The sequence below is a fragment of the Apteryx mantelli genome, chromosome 2 (assembly GCF_036417845.1).
Source record: "Apteryx mantelli isolate bAptMan1 chromosome 2, bAptMan1.hap1, whole genome shotgun sequence".
Lineage (NCBI taxonomy): Eukaryota > Metazoa > Chordata > Aves > Apterygiformes > Apterygidae > Apteryx > Apteryx mantelli.
In genome coordinates this window covers 110,590,338-110,605,618 of record NC_089979.1, presented here as the reverse complement: position 1 = coordinate 110,605,618, position 15,281 = coordinate 110,590,338, and the positions used below count along the sequence as shown (strand labels likewise).

At 41.5% G+C, this 15,281-nt stretch overlaps 1 protein-coding gene across 1 annotated transcript in view; it reads right to left on the bottom strand.

Annotated features, from left to right (window-relative positions):
- Nucleotides 1–9,815: 9,815 nt before the first annotated feature.
- Nucleotides 9,816–15,281, bottom strand: part of EGFR (epidermal growth factor receptor) — a 161,539-nt gene continuing 156,073 nt past the window's right edge. The window contains exons 24-28 of the mRNA XM_067291209.1: nucleotides 14,183–14,280; nucleotides 13,341–13,508; nucleotides 13,196–13,243; nucleotides 12,932–13,037; nucleotides 9,816–11,874 (exon numbers count right to left, since the gene is read on the bottom strand). Coding sequence (XP_067147310.1) covers nucleotides 11,498–11,874; nucleotides 12,932–13,037; nucleotides 13,196–13,243; nucleotides 13,341–13,508; nucleotides 14,183–14,280 — 797 coding nt within the window. The 3' untranslated portion in view covers nucleotides 9,816–11,497. The remainder of the gene's footprint in view (nucleotides 11,875–12,931; nucleotides 13,038–13,195; nucleotides 13,244–13,340; nucleotides 13,509–14,182; nucleotides 14,281–15,281) is intronic.

Genomic DNA, 15,281 nt, shown 5'->3' with positions numbered 1-15,281 from the left:
GCAGCTGCTCAGTTTCTTACAGTGGTATTTATTACTTGTGAAGATGTGCCTTGGACACATCTGTTGCCCTGTACAAATACAAAAGAAAGCTGAGGTGCCAAAGAACTTAGTTTTTGGTACACAGGCATTTTGTTATTTTTGCCCACCTAAACAAGTGCTGTGTGAAGGGTGTTAGGTTTGTTGGCTTAGCACTGAAACTGAGAAAAATTCAGTCTCATCTGTTTACAAGTTGATTCCAGCATCCTCATTAACAGCAAAGCACAAAATGTCCAGATTTTGTAAGCAAATCTCCATTACATTCTGAACTGATAAAACAAATGTCTGAAATAATTTTGCCTTAGAAAACCCCAGGGCCCAATATACTAATTTTTAAAAATGTGTGGAGGCATTATTTGCATTAGGCAAGGCTATGACTTTTCTATAAGCTGCCATTCATTAAAAATAGCCTATATTTATTCTGCAATAGGATGAATCTGTGCTGGAGCCTTCTCATATGAAAAAAGAAAAGCTGGCCCAGATTACTTTTTAAAATAGAACAAAGTCTACTTCCCACCAGTGGTTTAAAAATCACAAACCAAAAAATGTACCCAAATCTCTGTACTGACTCAGCCTGTCTACAGTATTATAAGACTTTTCACAGCATTATCTGCACAGTATGAGGACTTGCTTTTCTTACAAGGCATGAAGAAAGCAAGTAACTGAGTATTAGGGAAAGGGAGTAATTCACACTAACATGCACAAGAGCTTCTTAGGGCAGGAAGATGTCACATTTGTTACCATTATAGGTGGTCACCAAAGGGTACAATCCTGTCCTTCAGAGACATGCTTCCATGTCACATGTCAGCTCTGTTGTGTGTGCAATTGCATTGCGAGTCCACTGGAACTAAACCACCAAAGAGAAAGATTAGTTTTCCATTGGATCAGTGAATTGACCCTTTTCAGCAGCAGTCCATACTTAGGTCGGATTAAATGTAGCATGAGCCTGTACTCCAAATGGACTGGAAAGTAAATTGGCTGTGCAAACTGGCTTTTTCTGCTCTTTTTGCTGGGAGAGTATGTGGTGAATCTGGCTACTGATTGTAATGGGACAAGACTGTATCCCTTTTTTTATGCCATTATAAATACATCACCTATTTTAAAACCATGTGTTTTCTGTATGGAGTTTCTTTCTCTTCCAAGAGAGGGCACTACTACTTTTCCTTCTACTTCTCTCCAAAACGAGGGTAATTGTAAGGGCAGGGTGTTTGCTAGGCACTGAGCTAGGGAGCTAGAAGTACAGGCACCAGAAAGCACAGAGACTTTGCAAGCTTGGCTTCCTTCTGCAAAGCTCATGTAGCTGCACATGCCTTCTGCAATTCTTGCAGCGCAGGTCTGTGTGCAGGGAAGACTGCTGCGCCAGAGGAGCTTACCTGTGTGCTATGCAAGAGCTGTTTTCTAGCCATGCTTGTGCCTAACCCAGCGTGCCTTGTCCTAGCGTAGCTTGGTCTCCACGGGTGATGGCAGAGCACACGGCTGCATTCGTTATCCACAAGCAGTAAGCTTGCATGAAATGCTTCTGCTTTTGGTGATTTAACAGACTCCAAAAGCTAGATGGAAACTGATAAAGCCAGCTGTGACCCTTATTAGCTGTACTTTGGCTTTCTAAAAGAGTGCCAGTACAAATTCAGTTAAAGAAAAGCTATCTGTGAGACAAGAATAGCCATCTCCTACGTCATCATCGCTCCTATCTGAGAGTGACAGTGTCCAGTGAAGTCCAGTGTAATGCATAAATCTGTGACCAAAAAAAAAAAAAAAAATCACAGTATAAACCAACCCGTAGGGTACAGGATAAAGAATACAAACACTGCTTTATTTCTGTGCTAGTTTGGTTTCATGGTGCTATAACTCACCAGAAGCAGGAGTCTCTGGGGTTAATACATGCGCAAATAATGTTCCTTCTGCTGTCTTTAAAAAGAAGATTTTAAAGTGAAAGGTTTTCTGCACTAAGAGGTCTGGTGTTAAACTTCACACAGATGGTGCTTAGGGGATAGAGCTCAATTCCCTGCAAACAATTTAAAACACTGCCTGAGCTCCAGCCTCAGCTCCTCTCCCAGCTAAACAGCAGCAATAATCCATATTTTGGGACTGAGGGCTCACTCCACAATATATACTTAAGGGTGGGCTCCAAACAGGTCACCTCTTGCCCTGGCCAAGGAAGTACCGGGGAAGCCCACCCAGCCCCAAGCACCGCTCGCCAATGCAGCTCACCCACTGGGGCTGCCGAGGTGAAGGACCCTGAGCAGGACACATCCCTCAGCACGTGCCAGGCCAGTGGTGCTGCTCCTGGGGAATGGTGATGGATCAACTCCAGGAGGCACCGACATACGGGATGAACTATGCTCCCCTGCTGCTGCCCAGAATTTAAAATAGCCGAACCCTTAGCTGTCAATGAACACGATGCAACTTCAGGACAGCAAATTCAGATACCTGCACCTGCCTTTAGTAATTGCAAGGCCTCTTCCTACTGCCAGACTCATGCCAGGTACCAATACCTCTAGCCAAATGCTGCTTTGGAAGCTTTGCCCCAGTTACCAGCAGTAGGGCAGGAATGAGCAAGGCCAGCTGTGACAAATTACTGCCAAAATGTGACAGCACTGAAGAGCAATGCAAGGAGCAGCAACCCATATTTGTTGTGATGCCATGCTTCAGGCAGAAAGTGCCTCCAGTCCTGCATGGCAGCAGGCAACGGGTTAGGAAGCGAGAAACTTGACGCTACGTGGAAAATGGTGATGCTTCAACCAGCAGCACTGCACTGTGGGTGTAGTAAAAGGCATTAACAGCATAGCAACAGGAGATGAGAGCTGGACCACAGTCACATACCTAACCCAAGGTAACTCATGGTTTAGTGATATTCCAACTTTGTAGCTTTGGGTCTAGGTTGGAGAGGAACTGCTGACTTTTCTCCTATACTAGGCACCTTAGTCAGACATCCTCTTAACCCTTGTTCCCCTCGTGAGCCCCTAAAGCGGGCAGCCTAGCTGCCTCCCTGACTGGATAGGAAGCCCAGCCACGTCACCCCAGGCAGAAGGAGGGCTCAGTCAAGGGCTTCGATTTACAGGGCTTCAACGGGCATTTAGGTCTGTCCCAGGCAGGTGGTTGGACTATGGCTGTGGGCCTCATCAGACCGTGTAGCTTTTCTTACTGACCGCTTTGGAAATTTTTTATATGATCTTATTATCTTTTCAGATTAGTTCCCTGAAGGCTCGCTCACTTTTTTTCCCCCCTTTGAGTTTAGAAGCACTAAAAGGCAAGGCTAAGGCTTGCTTACGGCTGTTGAGGATAACGATGGAAGTATGGGAAAGAGTCTAGTATTCCTCTGCTGTATTTATAGAGTAATTTTCTCTATCTTTCTTAACCTATCATATCCTGCACAGGCAGATAGGGGGGGAATTAAAACGCAGTTTTGCTTCTTTGGCTCTTTTATCCTTTTGTATCCTTTGCCACTTCTTACAGTTCAGTTATTTTAAGTTGACAAGACTGAGTTCAGTGGAATTCCTGGATGCTCAGTCTCCTCAAATATCCACACATTTCTATACCTATATTATTCTTGATTTTAAGTTCCTCTCTTTCAGTGCTTTGACTGTGGGATTTATCCCCACCAGTGTCTCCATCTCTATGAGGTAAGTATAGAGACACTGCTGTACCTCTGTTTTCCTATCTGTGAAATATAGAGAATAGCAGTTTCCTGTCTCATAAAGATGACTTTTGAACCTGTAAGCTGTTTTGTGATCTTCACAGAGGAGGCGTATGAAAGTACAACATATATTCCAGTTTCCTTCTCAAGTTCATGGTACTAACTTATATAGAGCCTCCACAAGCCAACTCGAGATCACCAAGGAGGAAAAAAACCACTTGCCTCAAACCAGCAAAGATTTATTTAATTACTTTTATTAAAATAAAAATATCATGCATTAATACGCATTAGACATTTCTGAGAACCAGTAATATGAAGATTAAGACTACGTCATTTCTGCATAAAATAAGTTGAGTTGGTAAAGCATGCAGCCTATGTATTGGAAGGGACTGGATGGAAAGATGAAAATGAGAAAGGTGCTGTAGTGGCTTTTTTCTGTGTACAAAGTTCATCTATAAAGACAAAGAAGATTTAATTTACTAATCACGATACCAGGGACTTATCCAGGCTGAATGTGTACTGACAGTTCCAGCTCCTCTCTTTCTACTGTGTTGTCAACCCAATGTATTTTGCTTCTAGAGAGCAGAGAGATAACTCTTCTTTTCCTCCCAGACACTTCACAGAAATCTCCGCTACGTTTAGGACCCTGTAATTCCTTTTATCTTTGTCTGCTATGAATTCCACCTGTTAGATTATTAAACACCAACACTCAGGGGACCCTTGGGCTTCACTTGACTGGCTTTGCTGACAGAATTTCTCTTTCTTGCTAGTGTAGTACAACTGTTCTTCCACACATCTTTCCTATACTGCATTAAAGTTAAAAGTTCATAGCTTTCCTATGCATTCCCATGTACTCCTTTGCTTCTAATGGTACAATCTACATTTTGCATGAGTGTGACTGCGGTGGAGATCTTGTTATTTTGCCTTTCCTTATCAAGGAGTCCTGCTGTGTTGCTGATGTACAATTTGCAATTATACAATTCACAAATGGCCAAAGAATGGCCTTATAACCCAAATGTCACGTGGATCTGAACTTGAGGGATTGCTTTGACTGTGCTTCTATGTTCATCATAAAACTGAAGTGAGAACCTGCCATGCATTTCAAAAGAGCAGCTTTTATTAGTGCCCTGATAAACAGCACCTGGGCTTTCATATTGCACTTCCAATGGTCAGAATTGTTAGCTGTTTTATAGCTCACATTATGAAACTCCAGCACAGTGCATGGAGAGAGATCCAAAGAGTCTTGGAGAGAGGAAAGAGTCCTGTTATTACCTTTGCTAAGCTCTGGATAAATCCCCAAGGTGACAAATTTTACAAAAATCTATGTCCATCAGTAAAGAACCGTTAACATGAGTTCTCTGGCTAAAAATCCTACAAGCTAGCCACTGTGATTTCTTCCCCTCCCAAATACAACAGTATATTACAATAAATGTTCTCCAAAAATTAAAAACAATTAAAAAGAATAATATACACCTAATTTTTATCGCTCAATATACAAACAATCTTTGATCAAAAGTATAAACCATTAAACCATATAAAAGTCAAGAGTTTCTTATTGTACAAATAGTGCTTTCATAGTTGAATAACTTTACAATGCTGCAAGGGTACCATCTGCATCTATGGATATATTGCTTGACAGTTTATTAAAACCAAGACATTATTCCTTATGCTTAGTTGATTGCATCAATACAAAGCAGCCTAAAATGGGCAGTGGATCCATAGGATCTCTGATTATTGTGAGGGATTTTCAAAATCACTCAACATTAGCCTCATTTTATACTCTGAATGAAATCAAATTAAACTTTCTATTAATTTCAAGGGAAGCGATGTTAGGAACACAGGGTTAGAAAGGAACCTTCCAGGTATGTGAGCCAAATATCTTACCATTGTAGGCAAGTACTTCACATATTCCCTTTCTTAAAATACCAGGATAACATTGATGGTGTTTGAAAATCCACACTCTTCAGCTAAATCATAAGAGACTGGGAGGCTGATTTGGATAAATTCCAGAGCGACTGAAAATAATGTACCATATCAGCTACACAGGAACAAAACCCTCCACAAGTCCAGCCATTAGGTCCACAGCTATGGTTTTCATTTTTGATTTTTCACCTTATTAATCAGAAAACACATTACTTCAAGAGAGAGCTACAGAGAGACCACAAAGCCCAAGCAGCCTTGTGTCCAGACAGCCCCATCTCTGACAAAGCCGAACACATACGAGGATGAAAGCAAACATGAAGGCCTCAATCTTGGCTGACCGTGTTTGGCCATTGACCTCAGTGGCGTAAGAAGTAACATGGGTTTTGCCAGCTAGGTCCACCATTCTCTCTTTTTGCTCCGGAAACCCTTTTCTCTGACGCTACCGAGGATTTGCTTGACAGCTAACTGAGGTACAGCCTAGAACCTCCTCCGCACTTCTCTCCTTGTTGCATTCAGCTTCTCAGGTAAAAAAATGAAGGACTCGTATGCGGTACCTCACCGACACGAATGAACCACGGGTCTCAGGCCACAAGGCCATGGTAATAGAGATGCTCTGGAAATACACAGTGTTGAAAGTAGGCAGAGCATGTGGCGGGAAGTAAAGTCAGTCATGAAAGTGTCGTGATTTCAACTCCCCCACGTAATTCAAGTAATACATAACCAGAAGTGTTATCATCTTAAAGTCTCACTGCCTGCCTACACACTTCCTCAGTTAAAATGCAGTTATCTAATCACGTATCATCTTCACAGCTTTTTCTTCCCTGATGCTAAGCTCAAACATAATGTATTTTTTTTCTTTTCCCTAACTGTGTCCTTGTTTGGGTGTTGTGTGAATAGAGAATGAATCAAAGTAAAGGCTCCAGATGCAGCCCTGAAGAAATACCAGGTCCTGATTTTTGGTTTTGTTTTCAATGGACAGGCCTCATCCTCATGTCAAGGCCTCCTGGCTTAGTGGTGCTCTGGGCTGATCCCAATGAAGAATGGAGATCTATAGCTTTTTCCTGTAATGGGATGTTGTGGAAGTGGTGATCAACACCGTATTACTTTAAAGCAAGAAAATAAGACATTATATCTTTGGTCCTAATGCAGCCCATTTAAAAAGCTACTTGAAGGTATCTTTTTTTTTTCCTTTAGTATAAACTTTTTTCTATTAATTTATTTTTTTAAAAAGGCTCCTTAAAAAGTTGTATGTCAGTTGTATGTCAACAAATAAAACTTACAAAAACAAAGCTAGAAAATGGGATTGCAATATAAAAATTTGGATTAGTGGTGATAAAACATTACAAAGCATTCTTGCTAAGTGTTATACATGGAGTTTGCAATTTCATCAATATACTGTTTTCATCAGGAAGGAGGATATATTTTCATACTTTGTCCTGATTCAAATGTTTTCTCGCAGAGAAATGCAGGGGGAAATAAAAGCCAGAGTAACTGCAATTGCTCATTTGGAGAGGCAGCAGTCATGCTAATAGAAGATATTGAACTCCGAAGCTGAAAAACGAGCACTTGTCAGGAAATGCAAAGTTTCTCGCTGACACCCTGAAGCACCCCCAGACTGACCGAGGACCCCCCCAGGCACCCGCTGCTGGGAGCTGCTTAAACTGTCTGTGGTCCTCCTGCACTGCAATACTGCTAGCAGTGTCCTTCAGGCACGGGGGGAAATTCGCCCTGTAGTACAAAGACCAAGTGCATTGGGCTTTGCACAGCAATCTCTGCAGAAGTGCAGCAGATTTAGCTTCAAGCCAGCTGTAGCAACAAGAGCCATTTGTACAGCTATTCCCACCTCTGCTCTGCAGAAAAAGCCAATGACTTCACCGACATCCCTTGGCAAACTTGGCATCTGTATTGGGTACGGCTGCACCCCTGCCCCGGCAGTGTTTTCCCTACAAGAGCCTGACGGTATTTTCTAATGTCAGGGCTTCATGTGACTAGCTGAATATAACATGAGGGGACAGTAAATTACCTTCAGGCACTCCAAATCTATGAAGCATGTCCTCTATTTCAAACAACTCTCACTAGAAACCTCATCATGTTGCTGCCTGTCAGCTGAAAGCAAGAGCAAGCTACTGGACTCTCAGATGAATTTGCTCTACAAGACATACTGCAACATGAAGGAAATTTCCCAAGCCAACTCCCTTTAGAGCAAAACAAAACAACCTAAGGCCCAAATGAAGTAAAGTACACAGATCACTGAAAAACATCAAGGAAGTATGAAGACCATGACTTATTTCCATGTACTTTGCAGTTATTGAAAGTCTCTGAGTCTGTAGCACTTAAATTATTATTACAAAAATAGCTCCCTATTAATTGCTACTACAATGATTAAGAGATGCTAAACACTATAACTTACTGTTAAGCTGTGTCATTTTGTCTTCCATGAGAAATACAGTAAAAATGAAAATTTTTATTTTATTGGTAAGACATAGCTTTTAAAAGTGGCTGTGGCCTGCTACATTTCCCTGTTTAGCTGTACTTTAAAAATCAGTATTTTATACCCACAGCTCCTGAGAGACAACTGCAGAACTTTCAACTTTTATTTGGATGATGATTTATGTAAGATCTCAAGATGCAGCATGTTTATTTTGCTCATTTAGTAAAAACACAAGATTCATGCCCCATTCAAGTAGCCTGAAATCCATACAACACTGCGCCAGCAAGATCCCACGAGCACCACAAAACCGCTGCGTAACTGCATTGGTCTTTCTGAGCACCCATGAGCTGCAGTGGGCTCTTTGCTGCGACACGCTCTGTGAGCTACAGCGGGAAAAACAGATCCTTTCAGCTGCGTATTGATTTTTTTTTCATCAGAGGAAATAATTTGGTACATTGCTAATGTCTCTTAGCCCTGCTAGCACCAGCCAGCACAGCCCCTATGCCTCCAGCCAGAGCCGTGCTGCTGCGCAGTCCCTCCGCTCCCAGCACCACTGTGCCTGCCCCGGAGGCACTGCCCCACAGGCTACAGCGCACTGCCCAATTTTTATTTTTGCTGGCTTTCGAATCATTACTGAGCTGCCTATTTGCAAATCACAGCTTAGAGGATGCATATTTATGAGAGTTATTTTACAGTGCTGCTAATCCCATAAATCTGGAGTCTTCTTGTACATTCATATCAAGAGCTTGTGGCTTCTGCATTCTCTCTCCTACATTTCTCAACACAGACAATACATTCAAAAAAGGAAGATTTTTCAGACTTACATTTCTGAGTTTTTAAATGAGTCTCTGTGGTTCTAATAAAGAGTTGTTCATGAATCCCTCATAAATTGTTTTAAAAAGGCAAGCTTATTATTCTGTATTAAATAGTTTTCATGCTACATAATGCTGGTGATACATACTGCTACTTCTTAGTGGTTTTTTTGTTTTAAATAACAGATTCAAATAATTAAAATATAAATAATTTTTTTTGCATAATAGTGTTAGATTCTGTAGGAAAACATTGCACGCTATAATCTTCTAGTGTTTTGCCTGGAGATGTAACAGATTTAGCAAACTGATAAATTTTCCATGATTTCCATTAAAATATTTTTGGATTTTATATATACTTTTTCTGGGGCAGTGCGGGGAGAGAAGCGGCACTGCCTGTGTGGACATGTTGCACACTGAAGAGAGCAGCACAACAAATCTGCTCTCAGGAATGCAAGGAGAAATCTGCCGTGAACTGGACGTGGGAACTAGATTCTAGTTTATGTTTTGAATACCAGCCAGTAATAATCAAAGTCAAACACTGCATCCTTCATAAGGCTGTGATGCGGACTTGGTCACTGTGACACAGATGTACCAAACAGCACAACAGGACAACCTTTGGATTTTGACTAAATATACTGCACTACCCCAGACCGCTGTGTGGCTGATGAACTACTGCACGCATAGAAGCCATAAATTTTTAAATGCATTACTTTTAAAGGGGTCATTTCACAAGATCATTCTTTTCCATCAATCCTCAATAAATCTGCAAAAACGAAGGGTTTTCTAAGGATTTTCTGCTTGATCCTGGACTCCAGATGCAATATGTAAACTGAAGTACATACTGCAATATTCAAAACATATTGGCAGCATAAAATTGACATTTTCTTGCCCCTCAAAAAATACTACATATCCTCTGCAGCTCAGCTGCTTATCCTACCTCAAGCAAATTCCTAACACTTGGCTAGATAAGGGCCTTAGTACAAAAATCACCAAATGCACCTTTCATTTCTGATCTAATGATTTGATTAAAATACTACTGCCAAACTGGTGGTGGGATTGTTCTAAATTACTCACTAAATTCACGCTTGAAGCATTTTACTCCCACTACGTTCATAAGAAACGTTAATGACGAAAGGCCTTCACATTCCCTAACACAGGCCCCTCGAAGGAGCAGCTTCTTCTGCTGCTGTGATTTACACACCGTCAGCACGCAGTATATTTATCCTATTAAGCTGAAATGTTTGCCTTGGCTAGTCTGTCTATTCCACTGTGATAACAGGAGATGAGGCCAGGTATTATCTAAAGGAGCAGTAGACAGCCCTGTGCTTCAGAAGAGGACGATGACATTTTCCATCATCCCAGATTTTTCTTCCTTTCCCTGATTCATTCTCCCAGCACTTCCCGCATTGCCAGGATAAGTGGTTACCCCTGCGGGACAGGTACAGTCAGGCAAACAGCTCTGGCCCCTGCCCTCCAATGATACAGCAACTGGCAGCAACTGCCTTGAGGTCAGTGCTGATGTGCCCCTTTTCTTTGCCGGATGTAGGCAGGAAAACGATTCCTGCTCTGAGCCACTTTAAGAAGGGAAATAAAACTGCATGGATAGAGCTACCTGTGTTTCTTGCCCTAGTCAAGTTTTATTCAGTGTAGTTCTTTCAGCCCTGTCTGTCTCATGAGTGCTCCAATTTGCCACCATTTGCATTTCCTTGACATTTAATTAAAGTCTGTTAAATGTTATTTGACACTTCATTTTTCAGTTATGGCAACGTCTTTAACGGTTTTGTTAAAAAAAGCAAAAGGCATTTTTGACAACTCTACAGCTGCATAATGGATCAGAAAAAATGTCTCATGTTTGACCATCAGAAAACAGACTAGTGAGCACTTTATAAACATTTATAAAGGGCTTTGAGCTGAGTGCCTCCTGTCAGTTTTTAGCAATAGTGGTCAGAAGATGATGTGTCTTGCCATTCGGTCCTTGTGCTAGTTTTCCCCAGTGATCCACTTCATACTTCTGTGAACAGAATCTCCCGTACATACATCCCCCAGACGCATTTTTCCTGTTTATGCCAAGAAATGGTATATGGAGCTAATTTGTAAAAAAATTCAATGGTTTGGAATAGCTATTTATGTTCCAGGACTTTTGGAAAACTCTTCTCAAGAGTATTTAATAATATATTTTTTTTCCTTGTTGATGATCTGAGCACCACATAACAGACCAGCGGTACAAGCATCTGATCTTGTAAAAGATCCAAAAATTCTGTTAGAAACATTTATAAAAATATGCACTGTAGAAAGGAATTTGACTGTGCAATGTGTGCAGCTCTCAAGTTCATCACAGAATGGCTTCTTACAATGCTACCATTTGAAAATGAAAGGAATGCATCCGCTATTTTTTATGTACAGGAAGATCTCACTCTATTCCAACATGCATCCAAGTGCAGCGTATGGGCCTAAGTTATTACAAGGAAATGGGCAAGAAAACACCCAAATCGTATTGTCAAATGAGCTTTGCGATTTCAGCCCACATGCTGGAAGGGAAAGATGTGCTCGTTGATGCATTGCAGTTGCCATTTGCTCTGTGCAGAGTCTGTTCTTGCAGCAGCCAGATGATTCAGCAAGAGTCTGGCTTGCCTCGCTGCAAGAAGAAATTCTCTATGGTCATGCTGAGGCTTCAATGTATTCACTTTTTGGTGCTGCTACCCTTAAGTACTCCGGGTTTTCTGCTGCAGGAACTTTCAAGAGACCATTAGGTTTGTTTTCCTTCGGCAAGAAGTCCTGCTGATAGTCAGGATTGTCCAGGTTTATTTGGTGATTGCCCGCCTGGATCCAATACGGAGAGCTCTTGAAGACTGTTTTGCCCAGAGGAGACTGGTTGGTGTTGAGATACTCGGGGTTGTCCACGGCTGTGCTGTGGGAATTCTGGTAGCCCGAGTCCGTGGAGAGCTTTGAGTTTCCCGTAAGAGAGCAGTTGTTGTAGATTGGATTCTGGACCACTGCCACAGGTGGTTTGTTGGGCATCAACTGGTTTACATACTCTGGAATTAAAAAAAGAGAGAGAATGAAAATGAAGACATATAAATAATGTGGCTACTTGCATGATTTGATGTGTAGCTTTAACCCAGGTGCAGGTTGCTTCTCACACACAGCTTCCTAGCTCTGCACCAGGATTTGGAGAGAGCCAAATGCAGTGACTGCCATTTCATGGCACAAAATGCAGTGCTCTGAAGCCAGCCTTCAGGAATTAAATTTGCAAAGCAGCAGAAAGATGACTTCGACCATGAGATAGCTAGACAGCTACTGCTGATTTTAGTGACATGTAGGTGGCTAAGTCCCATGTACTGTTCTGAAATTTCAGTCAGGGAGTTTAGCTGCCAGAAGCTCTTTCCATAGAAAAAAGTTCAGAGACGAGGAATACGCCTAGGAAATACAGGACGGGCAGTAACAGAGACTCCACGTCTCACTTAAATGCCAATCCTTGCTGGGTTGTCTTCTCTTTTCAATTGTGTGTGGGGTTTTTTGTGTTTTTTTTTTTTGTATGGACACAAGGCATTGTGAGTGCATAAGCTGGCACCAGCTCCCTCAGTGCTCACCGCCTTGCACTTTGACCTCCCACTCCGTAAGTTCATGTCAAACTGTGAACTTCCCTCGGTGTATCAACATTTGAAAGCATTGAAACAAACAAAACTCTTTATATTGCAGAAATGGTTTAAGGGGTGAAAAGAGTTTTTAGAGGAGATTTTCTGAAGTGCAGGAATAGTAGAAAACTTTAAATATATACACACATATGCAAAATCCCTGGCCAGATGGCGCACACAGCAAATATGAGGAATCTAGCAGGTGAAGTAACTGAAGTGAGAGGCAGTCAGAAGCAGCCAGAAAAAGTGCAAGAAAAGGAAATGTGCATGCATTTTCCAAAGGTGCATCCATTTTCCTGTTTACTGAGCAAAAAAAAGGGTAGGGAGCATTAGGGTTGTTTCTTTTCTATGGAAAAGGAAGGAAAATGGTTATATTCAAGCAAGAATCCTCAAAGATCTAACCTCATGGGTTGCCAATGAATGGCCCTTAGGATGGAAAAACAGGAGAAGTACTCACCTGGAGCAGGCAGGAAGCCATCATCTATGCTGTCCTCCAAGAAGGCACCTGTTGGGTCTGAACTATACCTCTGGGCAAAGCTGTCTTCCCTCACCGGGTGTCCCTGCTAGGTTGGAAGCACAGGTTCAGAAAATTAGTATTAAAGGGAGTGTTTTGTAGAAGTTGAGCCACAAAAATGAGTGAACAAAAGGGAAGGCGAAGCGATTTGAAAGGAGAAGGATCTCCCAATGCTGCTACTGCTTTTGCAGAAGTCATCACACTTACCCCATTTCTGTCAATACAGGTTGTGGCAGAATTGTTGCTAGTAGCACTCTTTTAAAAAGAGAGAGAGAGAAAATACAGACATCACATGAGAAATAGTTCATTTGAAAATTGCTTGGCCTGTATTCATAGATGAAAAGTTTCATACCAATGAACTCAAGAGCGGAGTCCGGGATGTTGAGGGGCTGTTGAAAAATCCCTGGTGTGGAACAAGATATTCGTCTGCATCCACTATATCTTCCATGTCTTCCTCTTCCATCAGGGTGCGATAAAACTTCGAATCCGTGGGGCTGGGCAAGTGCATCCTTTCATCTCCCTGTCAGACAAACCACCGTGAGAGAGGACTCTCAGACGTCTTTCAAGTAAATCCCATCCAGTAAATCTGGCCTTACATTATCAACATGAGCTAAAAATTAATGGAAATATATTTCCTCAACTCATACTGATGGTATTGACTGTGGGTTTTATGAAATAGCTCTGTCATTCCACAGAGCACAGTTCTGCTCTGTTTCCTTTTACCATCAAAGCCAGAGAAGATGTTCAAGATCTATTCTGCAACTGCTCTTATTTTCCTAAATTGTTTTTCTTTCCACATCGAGTTACAGCAAACACATAATAGGAAATAATCCTTCACTGGAAGCAAGATAAACAGTTTAACAGATCTACTTCTCTAATTCTCTATGCCATTTTTGTACTGGATCTTTCAGTTTTAAGAAAATGCCAATATATTAAAGATTTCATTGCAGCACCCAGAAATGGTCTAGGCAGAACAAATCATTCTGCTTGAACTGGAGGCACACCATGAGAATGGACACATTTGACGCATACTGTGGGCCCATAATATCTGGCTTTGTTTATGGGGTAGTTGAGCAATTGAGGAAAACCTGGTATTTTGACCAGGCCAGGAGTATATTTTTATATGCATCACTAATTCATTTGGGCATCACGTTAAGTGCCCATTGGACATCTCCCTACCATTGTGTTCAGTACCTGTATAACAAGATAGCGTGAAGGGTCACGGGCCATTTTGGAGAACTCTGCTATCAGTTCACGAAACTTGGGACGACTTTCAGCATCAATCATCCAGCCTGAAGGGACAACAGGGAAAGCAATGCACAAATAAAGTCATTTTGGCAATCAAACACGGAGTTTAAAACAAAATGTAACTGCTGAAATAACTGCGTCAAGCATGAAACAAAGCAAGCAGTTGACCGCATAAGTGATCACCATAATAGCTAATTCACACCAGCCACTAGCTAGTGTGAATTTTAGCATTTAAAATGAACACCTTGTCGGTCCTGGAAGAACGCAGAAGGTAATTCAACCCCACAGTTGGGGAAGCTCCAGGCTGGGCTGTCCCCTCTCCTGAGGACCAACCTCAGCTTGGGCAGGCAGGTCCCACTAAAATAAAAAGGTACCAATCCTGAGGATAACTAGTGGGTGACCAGCCTGGATCAATCCACATTAAAACTGCTCTGAAAAAGCTCTTGAAGGAAGGGAAACAAACTAATTTCAGCAGGCCTCTGCAGACTGACTGACTGGAGCATCTATGCCTTACTACATTCATGAAATCAGGGGACGTCTAAAGCAAAAACTATACTTGTATTTTTCTACTTCTTGTACCAGATGTCTTTTAAAATTCTAAAAAAACAAACTGGGGACATTCTGAAAGATTAACCATATCCAAGCTGTATTTAATTAGTACAGGGACTTAACAAAAGCAAATCCTACAGCTTAGTGTGGATCAATGATAGAAGAGGTTTCTAATATTGATACTGGTGTTTTTACATGTGAGATTACTTAGAAAAGCCAGACTTTCTTGTATCAACTAAAAGAAGAGCTGATCTAGAGACTCTTGTGTTGAAAATTAAAAATAATAAAGGTTAAGTTCAGTGTGTCTAGAAGAACTCATAAGAAATGGCCTATCCACAGTTATGGACGAATGAAGTGATAATATGTCGTCTAAAATCTGCTTTAGACAAAATCTCACCAGTGCAAGTGGCTTTTTGCCACGCTAGCAATATGATCCCCTGCTAAATTCTTCCAATGCAGTTCTTACCAATTAAAGAAATTCCTCTCACTTTTAGAC